A 21,050-nucleotide genomic window follows, 5' to 3' on the forward strand; every position below is an offset into this window, starting at 1 on the left:
TGACTAATCAGGTTAAGCAAATCCCAGGAAATTAAACATGAACTTCAGCTTATTCAAAATTCTGCTGTTCGTCTTGTTTTCGCACCCTCAATGGCTACCTCTCTGCCCGCATTCAATTCAATACCCTTGTTCTTGCCTACTGCTCTCTTAACCACACCGCCCCCACCTACCTCCAACCTGTCGTGTCTCCCTACACCCTCTCGCCCTCTCCGCTTCTCCTCTACTGGCTGACTGGTCATGCCTGCACTCCACTCTCCATCCTCCCGTGTCCGCTCCTTCTCCTCCCTAGCCCCTCTGTGGTGGAACCAGTTACCGGTGAACATTAGGACTGCTCCGTCTCTCACTGCCTTCCGCCGCCTCCTCAAGACCCACCGGTTTAGACCGCACTTCCAGATCTCTTGATCTGCCCTTCTTACTATGCACTGGGCTTCCCTGATCTACGCACCATGTTACTGGATCCTCAGCTAATGCACTATCCCGTCACTATTGCACTACTATTGTGATTGTTGATATAACATTGTAATCCTAAGTTGCTGCATTCTTGTTCATATTGTATTTTAGTGGTAATATTTGCCCTTACTGTAAACTATACTGTATTATATATTAAGCTTGCATTGCAACCTTGTATTTCTCTGTAACACCTGTAAGTCGCCTTGGATAAAGGCGTCTGCTGAATAAATTATTAATAATAATAATAATAATAATAATAATAATAATAATAATAATAATAATAATAATAATAATAATAATAACAACAACATCAGCCATAATTTCCATGATCAGAACAAAATATACCAGGCCAGACATAGTACTTTAACATTTCTTTAAAAACTATGCCTTTACCCAGTTTCTAAAGTCGGTATTTAAAAATGATCAATTAAGCCAATGATCATGAATTGAAACATGCTTATCAAACCAACTTAATAAAAGAGCTTGAATGACAGGCAGAAGAAAAAAAACAAAAGTATGCAGCAAGCAAATAGCAGTAGTCTATTGGTTAAAAAAGTTTATCAGGAACCATATAACTACAGTACTGGAACCAGAGGCACTTTTTAGAAGAATGCTACGAGCAGCTGAAGAGTGCAATGCAGCAAGAGGGTTAAATCTGAACAGAATATAAAATGCAATATTACAAATGGCAAAATGAACACATTAATGAAGAAGTGATGAAGTCATGCATTAACGAAAGCAAAATAAAATCATTACAAGCAACATTAAAGTACAACCAATTCAAATCCTCACGGACTTCTCCCTGAACTTGGGAAGCTTATTCACTTCACAATAAACACTGACTTGAATCCCAGTTTCCTCAGGTCATATATTAATAAAAAGACTATCATGGTCATTATTAGGGGTACCCATACCTTTAACATCCTCATCTTCAATGGTGGTGTTTGTGCTCTCTGTGGACTCCTAAGAGAAACAAACACATTTACAAAACACATAAATAAGTAAATACAACAGCAGCATTACTTTTTTTTTTTTAAGGGAGATAGCCAATACTTTATAAGCAGGGCAAAAGAGGACATTAATCAATTTCTTCCTTGTGAAACCAATCCGTTTTTTGTGCCTTCAATATTCAAATTGAAAAAGCATAACCTATGTGCAGGATCATGCCTATTTGTCTCACAGAGTGATATAGTGGCAAGCAGATTTTAACAAGGAGAAAGCTTTTGTCCCTATTGCTAAAACTGTAAACAATGTGTACTTTCTGATAAGTAGAGTGCAGAGAAGGCTAAATAAAGACAACTGCAGCTTTAAGCTGTTGTTTATTGGTCTCAATGAGGGAATACACAGTAGATTTTACAGCGGGAGTACTCGCTGTCTTCACACTTTGATTGTCATGTTAAGGAATGGTGCTGGCTACTGTGTGTTATCCACAAACACAGAAGGACTTCAATTAGTGCTGCTTGGGCCTCAATCTTAACACAGATCTGCCACGTCAAATTTAAAGGGGTGAGAAAATATATAAAACCGATTTAACTGGCCTAATAAGAACAACTGCTTTGTAAATGAAGATTAGTCGCTTAAAAATGTACTGACATCATCATCTGACTAAAGCAAACCCAGTACAATTCAACTTCATGCCACAGTGAAAAGACTGAATACCAATATACAAGTACAGCTTACAAAACACACACATGCAAATGTCATATCAGAAGGAAGTCCCCAGTCTTATTTACAGAGGTCTTCACATGCTGTGCTTAAAGCACTCAACAAATACATGTAAAAAGACAAAATAAATAAAACAAGAACAACATAACAAGGATAAAAAAGGACAACTTTAAAGCCATATTGAGCAAGCAGGTAAAGAATAACCAGTAACCCTGTAAACGTAATTCTTTATTTGGCCTTTCTTTTTAGTATGCCTAAAGCAAGTTTTGCCCTTGTTGGATTTTTTTTCAAAAAGGGAATTTATTTGTTGTGATTTGAGTACCTTTTGGTTTATTTAGTTTGGGCAGTTCTAGGGCTCTGAGGCCTTAATATGCTCATATTTTAGAGCACTGGCACTAGCAGTAGTTCATTTGTTCTTAGCAAAAATGAAAAGCTTGTAAATGCTTGACCTGTATAAGAGCCCTAGCTACCCAATGAAAGTTGTAAGCTTGAGTTTGGAGATTAATCAACAGCCTGCAGGTTATTGCCAATTCAGGAGTCATGTGACCTTCAGCTGTAACCTGATTTAGAATCCCCAGACACCCACGAAGGGGATCTACAATATGTCTTGAGCAGATTTTGACAACAGCAAGACAACTTACCAATACAAAATGTAGAGGCACCCACTGTTAGAGTGTCACAGCAGGAATAAAGCTTGGCTACAAACCTGACAGGCAATTTCTTATTTAACATGGCAGCTAATGGAATACAAATAGGCAGTTCATTGGAGACAGAACAAGAACGAAACCATGGATCCCATTTTCCAAGTCTTCCCAAATTACATTATAAACTGTTTTCCCAGCTGGTTTCTTCTTACAACTGGTTTAAAAACTGGTTGAAGCACAAGGAATGAAAATATATATTTCCCACTGCTTGAGGGTTACGTGGAGATTCAGCAGCTAAAATGGAATGAAACCATAACTACCGGCCCACAATTCACAGCAGTAAACAATAAGGCACACAAAAAGAAAAGACCATTTTGTCTATACAAAATTTAACATAGCTGCGTTTTCCCAGAATTATGACATAACAATTAAATTACATTAGAAATCTGTGCAGTCTCAATGCAGTTTTATTTACAGTTCCTACTGAGAAGTGGGAGAGCATTTCAAACTGTTCTGTTTGAAATCCATTTTAATTTAGGGAGATACACCAGTTCAAAGGGAGGCACAGCAATGCACATTGGACCACAGTAAGTCCAATTTGAAGTTAAAAATGCAAACAGAAAACTGGCAAGGTTGTAAAACCAGCAAGGACAAACTAAGCTGTATGTAGCAGACTGTTAAATTAACATACTGCAACTGCATTGTAAAAAGCTTTTAAGCTTTGTAATACTATACTTTTGTTTTTCCTTGTAGGACTAGTGCAAATGTGGAAAATGTGGAAGTTACTGCTTAGTGATTCTGGCCCAGTGTATTGCTTGTACTTTTCATAAATGAAGAGGCACCACATAAAGCCACAATATTCATGCAGAGAACAACCGCCCCGCCCCGCGCCCCCCCCCCCAAAAAAACAAAAACAAAACATGCTTCATAAATGTGCTTCAGAAATAACCTGCTCTTACGCTCCAAGCCCATCAAGTAAAATCAAGAGACCCCCTGAATTGTGGTCCATGCAGTGCGAAACAAATCAAACCATAATCCTTGACCATTGTGCTACATACGGTAGCAGCTGATTAAATAAACACGCAGTCCGATGGTAAGGTGTGTTTGTTTCCTTTCTGAATACCTTATTTCCATCAGCAGGGTTGTGGATTACTGTAGTTTGGGGCTCCTGAGCAACAGAAGATAAAAAAGGAAGAAAGAATATTCTCTTGTGGTCAATAAAATCTTGTAATGGTAAAGAGCAAGATCAGCTAAAAAACAAGGATGAGGCTAAAGCAAAATCCATCAACTACTGCAATTTAACAATGCTGGGGGATGGTCTGACTCCTGCTGCAACAGTCAATATGACAGGGTCCGACTACCTACAACAACAGCATGCGATAGACCTTATTCAAGATAAGCACACATTCAGGTGACAAAGTAGCTATAATGAAAACAAGCTGGATGCTTCCAATGTATGCCATACCCATTAGAGCCACGCTAGCTTATGACTTTAATTAGTTTAGTTACTCAGAAGGTTCTGAAAGCTTCCTAGCCATCAGTATATTACCACCAAGCTTTAACATAATAATAATAATAATAATAATAATAATAATAATAATAATAATAATAATAATAATAATAATAATAATAATAATAATAATAATGCTTCCGTGGACAGAATCTAAACTGTGATGTATGGCTACAGACTATGGAGGCTGTTGCCTGCAGCAGAGATGCCTATTACAAATATAGTGGCAGAAGTACAGACCTGTATCTAAGGGAAATTACACTGATAACAAAACAAACAGCAACTGAACTGCTGCTTATGAAATTGTTGTAACAATTTGCTTTACAGGTTTTCTTTTACACAGTAAGGTACCTTTAAATAATGGGCTTCAGGGCAATGCAAATGATCAAGTTGCCTCTGTGGATCCCATGCAAAGTTATGGCAAAGATAGTGAGAGTAAATAGCTACAAGGAAATCTCTTCATGCGGAACAACATTTACAGATTTGAATGTTTTTTTGCATGAGAGTCATTAGCTTTTCATCAATGGCAAAGGCTCATCTGACACAGGGGGGAAGGTATATGTGAGAATCTGAATAAGGTCTATTTTACAAGTTGCCTAGCAACACTCCTGTTAGCTCTCTGTCGTGCCATCTTGCTCCTGGTATATCAGAGGCCTAGATTTTTTTTTTTTTTAAATGTAGGTCTTCAACTAGCATCATCAACAGAGCTAAAGGCAACGCAAAAGCGCAAAAAAGGTTATAAAAGGTTATGAACTCTACAACGACATGCAAGCATTAGGCTACTTCTAACACTACTAACACCAGCTCTAAGAGTGACAGTGTTTCTGATGTTGCCACACTGCATCACAATGGATTTCCCTGACAAAAAAGTAAAAACAACAACAAATAAAAACAGTAGCCAAAAAAAACTTTACAGAAAAAAAAATCTAAGAAGAAAAAGAATGAAAACCAGTAAACAACTTAAAAAGGGAGAAAGGAAGAGTCCGGGTATACCAGCGCTGGGGTAGGAATAGGTTCTTTAGGGCTGGTTACTACGTTGGTTTTGTTGTTAATCTGTAGGTGTGCAGAAAACAGAAACAGACAAGGCTTAGACCTCATGGCTAACAAAGTGCAAAAAAGAAGGAAGAATACAATGAACGGCCACAAAATTTTGCTTTGTTTGCAGCAGGAAAAAATGACTTTTACCACCAGCACATTACCAACCAAAGAATGACACTGACTTAAAAGAATGTCAGGCAAGAGAAAGTGAGTTTGCTGGGCTTAACTTAAATGACCAATGGATCAGAGCACCACACCACACATTTGTGCCCGATGGCCCAAGGCTGAAAGGCAATGGATGCTTGCAGAGCTCCTATTGCAGCTGTAGGCACCGTGACTGACTGTAACCAGTGCCATTCACACTCATATTATTAGGACTTCATTCACATATTAGAATACGCAAAAACAAATACAAAAAAATGGTTTTAACATCCACATTTGTTATAGAATTCTGGCCAGATGTGAGGACTGACTTCTAGAAACGTGTCTACCTGTCTACCATAACAAATAAAACCTCAATATCTGTCACCTCAAAACTGAGCAGGACCTCACTGATATGGAGACAACAGCTAAACCACAAATGTTGGCATAATTTTCTGCCTAATAAATACACCCAGTATCACTGATACTGGATATTTCTGTTTTAAACTATACCTCAAATGCAGTTCACTGTATTTTATTAATGCAGTGACATAGTGTCAATCATTTGATAAACAGTGAATTTAATTCCCATCCTTATGACGGGAGGTTATTTTAATTAAGAAAATACGTGGTCTGGTTTTATTAACTCAGCAAGATTAATGTATTAGAAAAAAAAAGAAAAATAATAATAATTAGAAACTAGATTGGGTGTGCTGGTATTACAACTTTAAATATCAGTAGATTACGTGTCATTGAGTAACAAATACATTATAAGTCAATATAGTAATATAAGTACACTGTTATATCCGCTTAGGTTATTATTTGGATCCTAAACCACATGAATATGATTCATTGCCATACAATGTTATATGAAAATAAAATACCACTGAATATTCTGGAGATTTATTTTAGGCCAAGAGGAGTCATTTTTTCAGATGTCTACAATAAAAAAGGTTTTGAAAATAATGTAGACCATTTTATGCAGAGTAAACAATTAAGAAATAAATGTATAAGTGTATTGATTCTGCTGGTATTTTACATCAGCCATAACTTAACATAATTAAAGACACTATAAATACAGTGGAATAAGGGCCACAAAATAAAACACTTGTACATTTTAGGAAGTTACTGCTGTTTATGTTAAACAGACTGCTCAGTATTACAGCTGGAAAGCTTCAATACTTGATGAAGAAATGCTATGTGTCGAAACGCATTGTGTTTGTTTCATGTTTTCTTTTCAGTGTGCGACCAACCGCTTCTCTACGAGCGCCATCGCGCAAACTATACATGGTTTATATGTGATTGCTGTTAACTATTTAACTCTGCAGTGACATTAATATATAAAGTGCCTTATGTTTGACACCCTTTTGGAAAATGCTTTGCTGTGCATGAATGCCTTCAAGATATATATATATATATATATATATATATATATATATATATATATATATTCATCACCAGGAGGCGCGTGTGGTGGGCTAGGAACGAGCCCACTGGTGCTTCAGATAACAAACAGATAGACCTGTGGCCAGCGCACCTGCCTGCCATGACATCACAGAGTTAACAGGCTAACAGGCTGCAGGTTTGGTTAGGTAGGGGATCAATGTTATCACATTGTTAGGACTAATTAGCCTCAATTGCCCCACACCTGTAGCCTGTAATAGTCAAATGTCTGGATACTCACCACCCCTTTAAAAGAGCGACCTGAGAACCTTGGATTATCTACGCCCAAAACTAGCAATACTAACTGTCCAAAACCTAAGCGACTAGTTCTTATGTGGCTAATATCCCCTTTCCTTTGCCGGTGCTGTTGGAACGGTCTAACACTTGCCTGGACTGAGCGGCACGGAGGTCGGCTGCTCTTCGTGGTCTCGCAACGCGCCATGGGATTGGATTTATGCTCAAAGGCTGGAGACGGACTTTACTTGTCATCTCCCTTACTCACAAGCTGGACGTGGTTGACGGACCAGTTAGTTTACATTGCCGTTTGTGTTTGGGTTTTTTTTATGAATCCTGTTCGAACTGTTTATTTTCTTTTGTTATCTCGCAAACAGGATTGTCTTTTCTGTTTAAGAGCAAGCCTTTTCTTGGGAGTTTCCGGACCCAAATAAAACTTTGATTTGTGTTGGAAAATACTGTCTGCTTCATATGTGTGCAACTACAATATACTGTATATATATATATATATATATATATATATATATATATATATATATATATATATATATATATATATATATATTGAATTTGATTAACATCTGGCAGACGCAAGGTCTTTCTGTTGGAAATATATTTTGTTTTGGAGAAATGAATGATGTATTTTATTCTATTTATATCATTTTTCAATTGAGGCACCGGAAACTGAGACTGGAGAGCATGTTGTATAAACAAAAAGCAAGTTTAAAGGTAGACGATATGTTCAAGATAATTATGAGGGAGAAAATACCAAAAACTTTGAAGTCAACAAGATGGAATTCGAGTGATTGGTATTCCAGCTGTGTAGCTGCTCCATCTTCTTGTTGTTACTGCATCTTGTAAAGCGCTTTGTGATGGTGGTCCACTATGAAAGGCGCTATATAAAATAAAGATTGATTGATTGATTGATTGATTGATAAACAGCTTTGTCTGTGAAACATGCAATTAGAGAAACTGTACAAGAAAAACATGCGTCTTGGGTGACATTTTCTGAAGGGTGTTCCCTGCTTTGCAAGACTCAATACACAAGCAAGATCAAGCTAGAGCAGCAGCTAGTGAGTCTGTCATGAATGATGTATGTAGAAAGAGGAAAGGTAGAATATGTAAAAATTACCCTAAAGAAAGGTTTCAATTTTAAAATCTTTTCCTCATATTTCCAAAGCTCAATGCATTCTTTTGCATTCCAGGATTGTGACATGAGGAAAAGAAACATACAAATAACACACCTGTATACTATTGAAATTTTGAAAATTTCCAACACAAAATTGAAAAAAAGTGTTCTGTACCACTTTGAAGGGCACAATGGAATAATAGCCACGCTTAAAGTGAGGATCATTACATTTACAGATATATATTTTTTAAAGTACAGTTTCCATTTAATATTTGTTTTCTTCTTTTGCTTGTAATAGTGAAAGGTACTTCAAATTACAGTTAACCCTATCTGGTAAAAGTCATCCTTATACTATCATCTTACTGTTGTCCTTTTTATACAAATGATCAGTTTAAAGATTAACACCGAAATCTATCTTTCTTAAACACATTTAGAATATATACGTTTAACGTATTCTGAGAATTATTAACAGTAATACAAGTTGAATTTGAATTTAATAAATGTATACGGCAGTTAAACATTAAATAATTACGCTTAAAACAACAACATATCTTTACCCTGCAATAAAAATAAAATAAAAATAATTGTGTTTTAAAAAAAAAAAAAAATCACAAATAAAGTAAAAACAAGAACAACATTTCCATTGTGAGGTCACTGTGTCTGCTTCAAAGCAACAACAACAAAAGAAAAACTAAAACAAAATACAAAAAAAGAGGTTTGCTAGTGGCAAAAAGCAGGTGCATTCGAGCAAGCTTTTCATTCAGATAGCACAGGAACTCCTAGGCATTGACTCAACAAGTATAAATGTAGGATGTTACTATTAAATAAGGAACTGCAGATGGACAGAACAATATTTATCATAATAAACTTACTGTTACTTCATGTGTCTGTTTTATCAGAGTGTAGTATATATATATATATATATATATATATATATATATAAAATAAAAAAGAGACCATGAGATTCATTTATGAAGGTTGTTACACTTTTTTGTGAAAGTTCATTACATTATAGCAAAAAGCAATCCAAAATGTCAATAAGAGGTCAGGCATGTACGATAAAGATTAGGTAAAGATGCAAAATAAAGGCAGTTATCCTGTTCACCAAGTAGTTTGACAGACAGTCGGGCAGATGGACGTGATCAGAGCATAAAGGCCCTCATGTTTTGAACGAGGATCCTAAAAACAACTTGTGGTTGATGTAAATACTTAAAAGTACTGCATGTCTACATTGTTCTTTGCAATGTAACATTAACACTTGTTTTCTTAAGAAACAACAGTGCAAGTGACATTCCTGTGCAAAGACTTTGATAAATATGGCTCCGTGTTCTGTTTCGTTTTAATGTTTGCAGTTAACTATTTAATTATATGTGAAGCAATGAACTTGGTTGTACGAATATCAAAGGAGAATTAAAGCTACAGTGTTGTCTCACTGGGGAGGGGGAGCAGCAGTGTGGAGTAGTGGTTAGGGCTCTGGACTCTGGACTGGAGGGTTGTGGGTTCAATCCCCAGTGGGGGACACTGCTGTTGTACCCTTGAGCAAGGTACTTTACCTAGATTGCTCCAGTAAAAACCAAACTGTATAAATGGGTAATTGTATGTAAAATAATGTGATATCTGTATAATGTGAAATAATGTATAATGTGATATCTTGTAACAATTGTAAGTCGCCCTGGATAAGGGCGTCTGCTAAGAAATAAATAATAATAATAATAATAATAATCTTTCCAACATAGATCCTCACCATCATTTGAACACTTGAGCTGGACTTCCTTTTCTTAATTGAACAACCAGAGAGACAGGAAAAGAAGACAGATTGGACTGAATGAACACAAAAAAACAAAAACAAAAAAACAAACCAAAAAAAATACAAAATCTAATATTTCTTCAGAAATTGACCTACAATACACCACAAAAGTATCCTTCTCGGTGACACAGTGAAAAATACAAATAAATAAATAAATAAATAAAATAAAATACAATTGGAACAATACAGTACATAAAAAGAGAGATATCAGAGAAAAAAATATAATAGAAAAACAGTAGATATGTTACACTATAAACCTTAAATCACTTAAATGTGTATCCACAGTATAGTAAACCTGACAGAGGGGAAATGCAGTTTTAAATTCAAACAATAGTAAGGATTATTAAATTACCTGAACCTTATAATACACTTATCAGCTTTCCAACCAAGCAGCAGAAATGCACAGACATTTCCAATACCGGGGACAGCATATGCAGAAGTAAGCATCCTTAAGTTCCATTCTTTATTTTTCGTAACAAAAATATGCCCAACCACACAACCACTGTGAACCATGTGTTAAAAATTGTACATAAAGTTAAGGTTCTAGGACCAAAAAAGTGAAGGTTAATAGATTCTCCTCCATGAAGCAGCTCCAGAAAGGGCTAGTGTAGAACGGGCTTAACACAAAAACCTGGAACGTCTCAGTAGCTGCAGACAAAGTCTGGTGATCCACCAAAAACCCACTGCTAGATAATGAACACTTAATAAGGCACAAAGCTGTGCACACAGACCAGTGTAAACGAACATTGATATCTGGAAGAGCTGCAGCAGATGAAATGGAAACACGGGCAAAGGTTGCAACACGTCATCCAACCTTCAGAAGGCTTTTTGTAATCAATAAGGAGTGCTGTCCTTAAACTGTGTTCAAGTAAGTTGATATCAAATGAATTAATGAAGGACAGTGTGTTGCTCACTACCAGGAGTTTGGTGTCAGGGGGAAATGTCAATGGTTTCCTCCCTGTAACATATTATGTAGCACTATCCTTTATATCTCATGTTCTTTACACCAAGTGTATACAAACAGTTCCACAATGTATTAAACTGAATAAGTGGCACAAACAATTACATGTTGGATGACTGGGGGAAAAAAAATCCTTTTTAAATTAACTTAAATAAGTCTAACCTAGACTTTTGTTGGTTTATAGTCTGGGCCTTAATTTATCACAAAGGTAATGCAACTACTTTATGATGCAATGAGGACACTATGGACTGACCTGACTCACACAGAGTGACTCGCAAAGATGGATACAAGATGGAGACTGTGATTAAGAGACAAAACCTACCTTTACACCATCGGTCTTCTTGTTCATCAAACTCCTTGCTGCTGTAAAGGAAAAGCATAAGTACAGTGAGTATACATCAACTACTTTGCTGCATTCGGTTAGTGACAGTAATGAAATGTTATTAGGTGTCTTACTTGTTGCATGAATTTGAACTACAGTGTCAGCATAATGATCATTTTTAAATTGATTTCAAATTGGGAAGCTAGAATACGGTTCTTTTCAAAAACAGATACAACAAATTAGCATAGCTACACAGATGTTGTGTACAGTATACAAATATACTGTACACTCAAACAAACATTAGTAGATAGTTACATATTTACATACTGTATGTAATGTGTTTAAAAACTTTGAAATCATGCCAACTGCAGTATATTGTTGTACCCGAAAGGTGCCACAATATTTGAAACCATGCAAACAAAAAGTAAATAACCTGTTTGTTTTTAGTTTATCAGAAAGAGTATCTAGAGCAACAAAACAGTACACTTGGAATAAAAAAGCAGATACTTGGAATCTAAAAAGTGCTGTGGGCATGTATTGATTTGATGTCAGTTAAAGGAAATTTAGGTTAGAGAAGCCAGCCTCAAGACACAATATTGTAAATACTGTCAAAAGCAGGCTTAGTAGAATGAGGATTTATAAAGCAAGCAGGGGTGTTTTTTTGATTACTCAGTGATTGCTAGGGGATGCAAAAATGTCCCCTCCTGGGCAAAGGACCTTACCTCATGGGGAACACATTCCAAATAAAGGAGGGAAAGAAAAGGGGAAACAAAATGTAAACACACATTTACTTGTGACCTATTTTACAGAGGTTTATTAGCTGGTGCACACACTCATGACCTAAATAAACTGTAAAAAAAAAAAAAAAAAAAAAAAGAAAATTATATATATTTGAAATAAATAATAATAATCAAAAAGGGTACCACAGTATGCCAATACTGGTACTACCATATCAGAGGGACATTTTGGATAAAAAGAAAGATCCAGAAACACCAATCTGTCCATTACACTTAATGAAAAATTGGGTAAACCAATCTAAACATATAACATGTGACAAAGCCATATCATATTATTAAAATATGATATGTTAACAATCATAAAGCAAAAGGAAGCTTCACGACTCACGCTATCATGCACACGCAAAACACTGTGTTGCTATTAAACAACAGAATTATGTATTCTTTATAGAAGTGATGGTTTTCTATTGTCACCAGGTGATATGTTATTATTTGAACATTGGTTTTCATGTTCAAATATTGTTTCAATATGTATACATTCTGAATTAGCTGAAAAACAAAAGTATAATGTGTACCATATTACAAACAAAAATCTCTGAGTACAATAAACCCAGTACAGTACAATATACACCCAGTACCATAGAATGTGTGTTTCCTTTGCATGATATCTTGCTATACATTTTCTATAGTAAGATATCTATATCTATCTATCTATCTATCTATCTATCTATCTATCTATCTATCTATATATATATATATATATATTGTGATGACGTGTATGTCCCGGACCATAATTTGGAGGCATTAGGACCCTGGGGTTAGGGACATATACTCCATCTTGGTAAATGTTCCTGTCTCTAAGGAGTCCATCTTGGTGAAGGACTCTTAAGTGATTTATTGTTTATTGTTTAAGTGTTTTTTCAGTTGGGCTAATTGGGGTAATTAGAGCCCCTTTAAAAGGGACAGGGAGAACCTGATAAAGAGGAGAGGAAATAAGACAGAGATAAGAGAGCACATGCCAGAGTTTGTTTGCTTGCGTTGTTTAATAAACGCACGCTACGGTGTTTTCATTACACCCTGGTTTCCTGGTTGGTGTTTTGAAGAGAAGACAAGGTACTGCACCCACTGATTTCATTACTATATATATGTATATATATATATATATATATATACACACACACACACACACACATATATTACATACATACATACATACATACAATATATATTTTTAACTAGAACGGATTGGAAAGATGTTACATTAAACAGAATGTATGGATGTTGACGGTTACCCTGAAAACATGCACTTCTTTGGTAGCTCACACCTTCCAAATAAGTACAACATACATGCCAACAGTCCCTATATGGTCCCAAAGCATAGGAAGAAAGTCCTGATATTTACACATAGAAAAGCATTTATTTATGCGGCTGACACATCTGCTGATCACTAACTTACGAATGTTTCATTCTGTCTGTTTGTGTGGTGTTGAGTTGGGATATGTCTATTATTATAAGTTAAGACTGTTTTTTGTGAATGACCCCTCCCATGTGTATGATGCATATAACCCCCCCACCCCCCCAGGGGATGAGAGGCCCGCTGAACAGTTTCCAAATGCTGGCAAGTATGGTACAAGTAATTTTACACAACATTGGAAAGACTCAGCTTGTCAGTAGTAACATTTCTTATAGGTGACTGAAGGTGGCACCCAATGTGATTACACTACAGGAGCAACCAGCCGAGCTAGGTACAGAGGTCATATGGTCATGATTGAGGTAGTAAGCAATGAAAGTAGAAAAGGTTTCTATTCAGCAATCGGTCATTTAATATTCCCCAGTAAATCCCAATCTCAAATAGGGTCTGGCATCCGTCACCCTCCCCAGCAGAAATGAAGCAGGCAAGCAAACACAAACAAACAAACAAACAAACAAACAAACAAACAATCTCAATCATGGTTTGGAAAACCGTGCTTGTTTCTACCAAAGGATCAAAAGGCCAGTATCATTGCTGCCATGCTGTTCTGTTTCATAGCATTCTGTTTCCAAAAAAAACCCTTTAGAACACCCACTACCCTTTTCTCAACAAGTTGTTAATAAACCTACTCAGTAACCTGTGTATGTAGGCTCTGTAGGAACTATTATGTAATGAAACACATGAAATGTTTTATAGGGCGTGTCAAAGTGAATGTAGCTATTTTGGATTTACATGTACAGCTGTATTTATACAGCAATAAGTAACTATGTTTAGTATGGCTTATTTAATCTTATTATCAATCAACATGCAGATACGTATCCAGAACTTTTCTCTTTAATTAAACTCAGCCCCATTTGTTTTGGTGTGCCGGCTTTACGTGCATATTACTCAGGGAATGTAAAAGCCACCTGCGTGGTTTGTTTAAAAGTACAGACTCAGTGCTTTCCAACGACATATTCAGTGTTTGAAAGCGGTATCTTAGCTGGAGCTATGATCGCCTGAAGGTAAGCCACTCATCATGTGACAGGGTTCACATGCGTAGGTTTCGTTATGAGTCGATTGCTCTGTCATTTTAGCAGCTAGATGGAAAGGGGCAGTATCGTTGGAAAGCTTAGAATCTCAACTTTGTAGCAATATCAGCAATAACTGCATACGTAGTTCAGAGAGAGAGAGAGAGAGAGAGAGAGAGAGAGAGCTTGTTAGAGAAGCTACAGACCAGAGACAGAGACAGAGAGTTTTATCCACTGTGTTTGTGCCAGACAGGAGCTGCTTTACAGAATGGCACAGAAAGTAAAGGGACATGGCCTGAGCATGTAAAATTATAACTAGTTCTCTTCAGTGTTCCATATTCTGTTTTGTTCAAAGTTGTGATTATGCTCGGTTGGTAAAAGTGCTACCAAAACAGTTGTTTTTCACACAATTTGTTTCATTTTTTTCCCCATGTTTATTTCATATTGAAGTTCAATGGTGCAGTGTTTTTTTGAGCCATTTATATTTACAAAATATATAGCAGTGACCAGTGTTTTTTTTTTATTTTATACATATATTCTCATCTCTACCACATTAACCTGTTGCAACTTACATAATATGAAAAGAAATTGTGTGGCCTTTCATTTGATATGTTATACGCATGCAACACAAACTATCCAGTAGTTCCACATACATACATGAAAACAGTGAAAAACAGGAAGAAATAGGGCTGAGTTTAAAGAGTTAATAACACTGGAGATCCTTTAATGCATTTGTCAGCCTATTTCAAGATACTGGCAAAAGCTAATGGAAGCTTTAATATTATTTACTAATGTTGCCATTTTGTAAACTATCCAGTACAGTATTCATAGTACTTTGGATATCTTCACTTCCTTGGATCTCCAGATACACAGTTAATCTCTCCTCCCCATTGCTGGCCATTTAGATCTCAAGCCTCCTAAAAAAAAGATGCTACCCCCCAATAATTGGAAAGCTGGCTGTGCTTGTAATGTAAAAGGTGATTTACTTAGTTCATGAAGCCAGGTGGTTCTTATGGATAACCCGTTACAGAACAGCCAATCATTTGATATAGTTAAAAACAAGACATGGTCGGTTCTCACGTTTGTCACATCAAAAACAACTGCCACCTTGTCCTGATTACATGCAAACCACCGGCTGAGCAAAACAAAAGAATGTGACAGTAATACTGTATTTGGAAGCATGCATTTCATGTCTTCCGTGAGCCTACTGTGAATAGTCATATTTACATTTCTGTAGCTTCTATTATATCCTTCTGCTTCGTGTGCATTTGACTATAGCCTGACAAACTTTCTTCTACCTGAAAGTTAAATAGATGCATTAAGAAACATATTAAGAAACCTTCACAAATACACAAAGCACCAAAACATACTTGAAAAGTTCCTGGTGGCCAGCATGGTCGTAAGAATAGCCCCCTTAAAACAGAGAAGACAGACAAATTTATAAACAGTAACTTAAAATTAAAAAAATAAATAAACACCACCACAAACCCTCCAGAATGCAAATTAATTGCTAACTTAGGAAAAGAAAATGTCTACAGTTGCTGGTAGAAGGTAATCATTATTTTTCATACTTATTAAATCCATTAAAATATTCATTTACACTACACTATGCCCTAGTGACCTGGTATTTAAAATAACTATAGACATGTCATTCAATTATGTGCATTGGGAGCAGTAAATGCCACATTGAAATTGAAAGTACCCACCAATAAGCTAAAGCACTGCACCCCTGCAACAACAAACCCCCTTTATACCTTTAGTTTTCTCCTTGCGTTGAATTTCTTCAAGCAGTCCACAGTCTCCTGCCTGTGCATCATTGAAGCCACAGTGGAGCGTTGCTGTAATGAGAACAACATTTTTTTTAAACTAACTGACATGCTTGATAATAGCAGCTGTTTTGCACATTTGCTTGTCTGCCAAAAAAGATCCCTACACATACTGCATATGTATTTATTTTTTATATCTATTTAAAATTGACAGGTTGACACATAACTAATGCATTCTTCAATAACACATTTAAGCAGCTGGTTACTTTAGATAAACAGATGTGTATTCATAATGGTTTAAAATTGATCATCCTTTTAGTGAACTCCACACCCCTTAGGAAAACCTGTATTACACAAGTAAACGCACATACATCCTGGTATTTTAGAACTGGAATGTGAATGTTAACTTACACAGATCCACGGGTGTTTGAGTGCCTCAGTAGCAGTGATTCGTTTGGCAGGGTTGATCGTTAACATTTTATTAATGAGATCTTTGGCTTCGGGAGTCACGGTGTCCCACTCTGGTGACGGAAACTAATAGAACAGGTTATACATTAGACAAAATATTGAATAACAGGATACAGTTTTCTTTGGTAAAACTTAAAAGAAAGTAAATCAAGTAGACGCAAGTTTCGGCCAAGTTCAGACATCCTTTTGAAATAATGGATGAATACAGTTTTCTTTCATCACTCATCGATAACAGAAAGGGCCATTTTGAAAATAACTTTGAAACAGAGTTTAAAGTTAAAAGCGTAAACAGTTGTCAAGATGTTAACAATGAAAATAAATTAAAGGTACATTATTTAAACAGTTGTAGCAACACATGGGGATGTATTAAGCTATATTTCTCGGAACCCCGCTACTTATTATTTTTTATTATTTGTTTATTTAGCAGACGCCTTTATCCAAGGTGACTTGCAGAGACTAGGGTGTGTGAACTCTGCATCAGCTGCAGAGTCATTTACAATTACGCCTCACCTGAAAGACGGAGCACAAGGAGGTTAAGTGACTTGCTCAGGGTCACACAATGAGTCAGTGGCTGAGGTGGGATTTGAACCGGGGACCTCCTGGTTAAAAGCCCTTTTCTTTAACCATGGGACCACACAGACTTACTCTATAAGTGTACAGTACTACTGTACCAGATTTCTTTAAATCCCCAGGTGACACAAATGTTCCAATAACTGTGACATTTTTAATATCCTTTTAATGTACAAAGCACCACAGGAATAGAAAGAAGACTCCCACTGCATAGCAGTCTGATCCATTCCTGGTTTTACTATGAGTTTATTACTGTACCTTTATACTGTGGTTAATCAGGCTCATTTAAAAACCTGGAATGGGGAAACTGTTAAGCAAAAGGAGTCTTATTTCCATCACTGCATCATTACAGTTTTGCAGATCAATGTTTGAATGGTTAGGTTTTAGGTGATCAAGTGGCAGCTGCACATTGGAAATTCTATAGATCCAACCAGCAATGAATGTGACAATTCAAACATACTGTAATTGTTTCTGGAGGTTTCTTGATTGGGAATGCCAATCTTAACAATTTTGCAGTGGTACTTCTACAACCTGAACAAACTTTATACAATTAGTTTGTATAATAGGTTTCACTGTTTTCTGTTACTGTAAATCCTGTTTATTTCCCTGTTATAAGCAGATTCAACAGTATTTTGTTTCAGAAGACTGAGAAGAGTTGCCTGTTTTGCTGAACTGTATAGTTCTGTGGACTGGGGGCTATGCTGACATCACCAAATGTATTTATCTTGTCACCAGAGCCATGATTAAACCCTTGCCTTCAGGGGTGAACAGCAAGAGAAGCTACTGAATTAACCTGCTGCATCACCCAACCCCCTACTTTGTTTTAATGTTAATGAAATCCCTATCAACCCTTTACAGAATTAAACATCATCATAGCAACACACACTACAAGTACTGCTCAACCCATAACCTGGCATTCATTAATATATCCAACTGCTTGGTATGAAAGGGGGTTCTCAGCAGGGCCGCTGCCCACTTACATCATAGGCCCCGGCCTTGATCTGCTGGTAGAGCCTGTGCTGATCCTCATCCCAGAATGGAGGATAGCCAACCAGCAGAATATAGAGAATAACTCCTGCAGAGATTAAACAGACAGGAATACATGAAACCCTTCTTAGAAGAAGACATCACAGCTGATAACAACAGTGCCTAGGAAGGATCTGGAAGAACAATGACAAGGCCATGAGCATTTTGGACATGGAAATAAAATATTTAAAACATTCTATCGAACTACATCCCTTATAAAACCACTTAATGTATGCAGTTTTACCATGCTTTTCCCCATGTTTGTACAACATATTTACCATAATTTACCCTGGTTTGCCATGGTTATTAATATGCTTTACCATACCGCTCTGTTCTTTACAATGCTTACCTATGCTTTACCATGCTTTCACTATGCTTCATTACACTTTGCTGTGCATTTACTATGGTAAACGTTCATAAAGGATGTTTTCCATTTAGACGTTGGTCAAATATCACCAGAGAGATGCTTTGATTGTTTCAGATACTACTAGGGGTATGCTGAAAAAATATATAACTGGAAATAACTGAAAGCCCTCTTAAATGTGTAAGTGTGGCCTAACTGGATACAAGGGTGTATATAGTGGTAAGGAAAAGGTTAATATGTATAAGAAATTATCATTGGTGAATCTCAGATTAGCAAGACAATACATAGAAGCAGCTTACCACAAGCCCACATGTCCACTGGCTTTCCATAAGGATCTTTGCGTAACACTTCAGGTGACAAGTAACCTGGGGTACCAGCAAAACCTGCAGAATAGAACCAAAGGGTTAATTTCACGTAGCACAAGGAGCAAAACCACAATCCCAGGGATGGAAATCAAACTCCCATTGCATATCGGTTTGATCCATTCCTGGTTTTACTATGGGTTTAATAAGACAGACATGCGCGTGTTATATATATACACTGTGACTAACCAAGCTTGTATTAAAACCTGGAATGGGTAAAACTGCTACAATATGCAATCAGAGTCTTATTTTCCATCCCTGCAATCCACATGGATTTACAGAAATTATAGTTGAATAACATAAGACCAGTGGGTCACAAGCCAAAAGATTTGATGGTGGCAGTAAATTCTTTATTATGATTGGCCAATAGAAGGTGACATAAAGGGAAGCGGCAGGAGGGATCAGAATACAAGCCCAAATCATGAAAACAGTAATGAAAGCTTTGGCTCCAAATGATTGTACAGTATGGTACTGCACAACCTCTTGGAAACAGCTTAGGAAGTTACCAGGAAGATGTATGCTATTGCCCCTTCCTTCCTGATTTGCTTTAGACCTCTTTAACATAAAATGGGTTACATTTCAAGCAGTAGCAAGACCATTTTGTTATTAAGGCATGCTTTATGGCATAATTCAGAATAATGCTGTTACCTACCCTCAAGCCTTGTGACATAAGTGTTCAGGTAGCACCAGAATACAATACAACAGAATTATTCATCTCAGCAGTATATAGTGTGCCAGAGGATTAAACCTTTACAGCTTAAAATGCTACATTAATGCAACTAAATATAGTCATAACTAAGCACTACTTATATACCCTTTTACCATGAGGCTTTACTCTTTCAATAATACTTCATCTACTCTAAGACTGTCAGTAATCAGTGGGTTTTGCCAATAAGGTATAGAGATGGCAAGGACTGGAGCTGGCAACTATGAGCCATTTATTCACTTAACAACCACCTGTTTACATTAATCCTACTTGGCTATAAGCCTTGGTGCAACACAACACCTAACCAAACTTATATTGTTGTTCATAAGTAAGACAGTCTAAATACAATACTAAGTTAGAGATATTCAAAATTGAAACTGTATGATATTATTTACTTACCAAACCAGGCCTGTTGGTCTCCTTGAACCTCAATAGCCAATCCAAAATCTGCCAGCTTCACAGCCGCCCCCTTCAATTTACTAGCTAAAAGCAAATTCTCTGGCTTTGTTTCAAAGAGAAAGGAGTTTTAGAAAAAGTCAAATACTCATTTATGTATTTATTTATTTACTACAAATGATCTTACACAATGATAACCATTCCAAGGGATATGCAAAACCAAAACCAATGCAACAGAAGTGTGTGTTAAATTGGATTTCCTCGGAGTAAAAGACCTGGTTTGTGTACGTTTAAAAAGACAAGCACCTCTAGTATTTGCACACTAGTATTTGCACACTAGGATTCGGAATTTTCTACAGAAGTCACTGTTTAAGGCTACCACACACCAGAAGAGATGTGATTTTTCATTGGGCAACAAGATACTTTCACAGCGACATGACCATACACACCAGAAGCGACACAGAGGTGATGCAACAGACTAGAAAACTGCCAGATGAATAAAACTATAAAAAAATTGCTATTGACAAAACTATGATCAAGACTGGTACATATTCGTCAACATGATGTAGCAATTAGAAGTGCCTTCTCTGACGGCATTTCAACATATATGGCACCAGATCATACACACCAGGCTTATCCAGTGCCTTCGAAATGGGCTCCCATATATTACCTTTGAAATCTGTATCTTTTTAATTGTGATGATCTTTGTCATATTTTTCCACGGCAAGTATTATTTTTTCCTCTGTTATTTTGAATGCTTCACCCTGCTGGACCACGTGCATTGAAGCTGTTCTCTGATTGGTCAATTCCCTAGTTGTCACACGACAAAA

General features: G+C 36.6%; 1 protein-coding gene across 23 annotated transcripts in view; it reads right to left on the reverse strand.

Moving 5' to 3' along the window:
- LOC117421196 (calcium/calmodulin-dependent protein kinase type II subunit delta) overlaps window positions 1-21,050 on the reverse strand; it is a 144,728-nt gene that overhangs the window by 12,311 nt on the left and 111,367 nt on the right. For 2 of the 23 annotated variants that reach the window (XM_059030833.1, XM_059030822.1), the window contains exons 7-17: window positions 20,224-20,326; window positions 19,056-19,139; window positions 18,347-18,441; window positions 16,740-16,862; window positions 16,317-16,400; window positions 15,933-15,975; window positions 11,345-11,385; window positions 9,999-10,031; window positions 5,263-5,322; window positions 3,883-3,927; window positions 1,365-1,413 (exon numbers count right to left, since the gene is read on the reverse strand). In XM_059030833.1, coding sequence (XP_058886816.1) covers window positions 1,365-1,413; window positions 3,883-3,927; window positions 5,263-5,322; window positions 9,999-10,031; window positions 11,345-11,385; window positions 15,933-15,975; window positions 16,317-16,400; window positions 16,740-16,862; window positions 18,347-18,441; window positions 19,056-19,139; window positions 20,224-20,326 — 760 coding nt within the window. Of the gene's footprint in view, window positions 1-1,364; window positions 1,414-3,882; window positions 3,928-5,262; window positions 5,323-9,126; window positions 9,142-9,998; window positions 10,032-11,344; window positions 11,386-15,932; window positions 15,976-16,316; window positions 16,401-16,739; window positions 16,863-18,346; window positions 18,442-19,055; window positions 19,140-20,223; window positions 20,327-21,050 lie in introns of all 23 variants that reach the window. The other 21 variants (XM_059030848.1, XM_059030846.1, XM_059030890.1 and 18 more) reach the window with 13 other exon arrangements.

This window comes from Acipenser ruthenus, chromosome 1 (assembly GCF_902713425.1).
Source record: "Acipenser ruthenus chromosome 1, fAciRut3.2 maternal haplotype, whole genome shotgun sequence".
Taxonomy (NCBI): Eukaryota; Metazoa; Chordata; class Actinopteri; order Acipenseriformes; family Acipenseridae; genus Acipenser; species Acipenser ruthenus.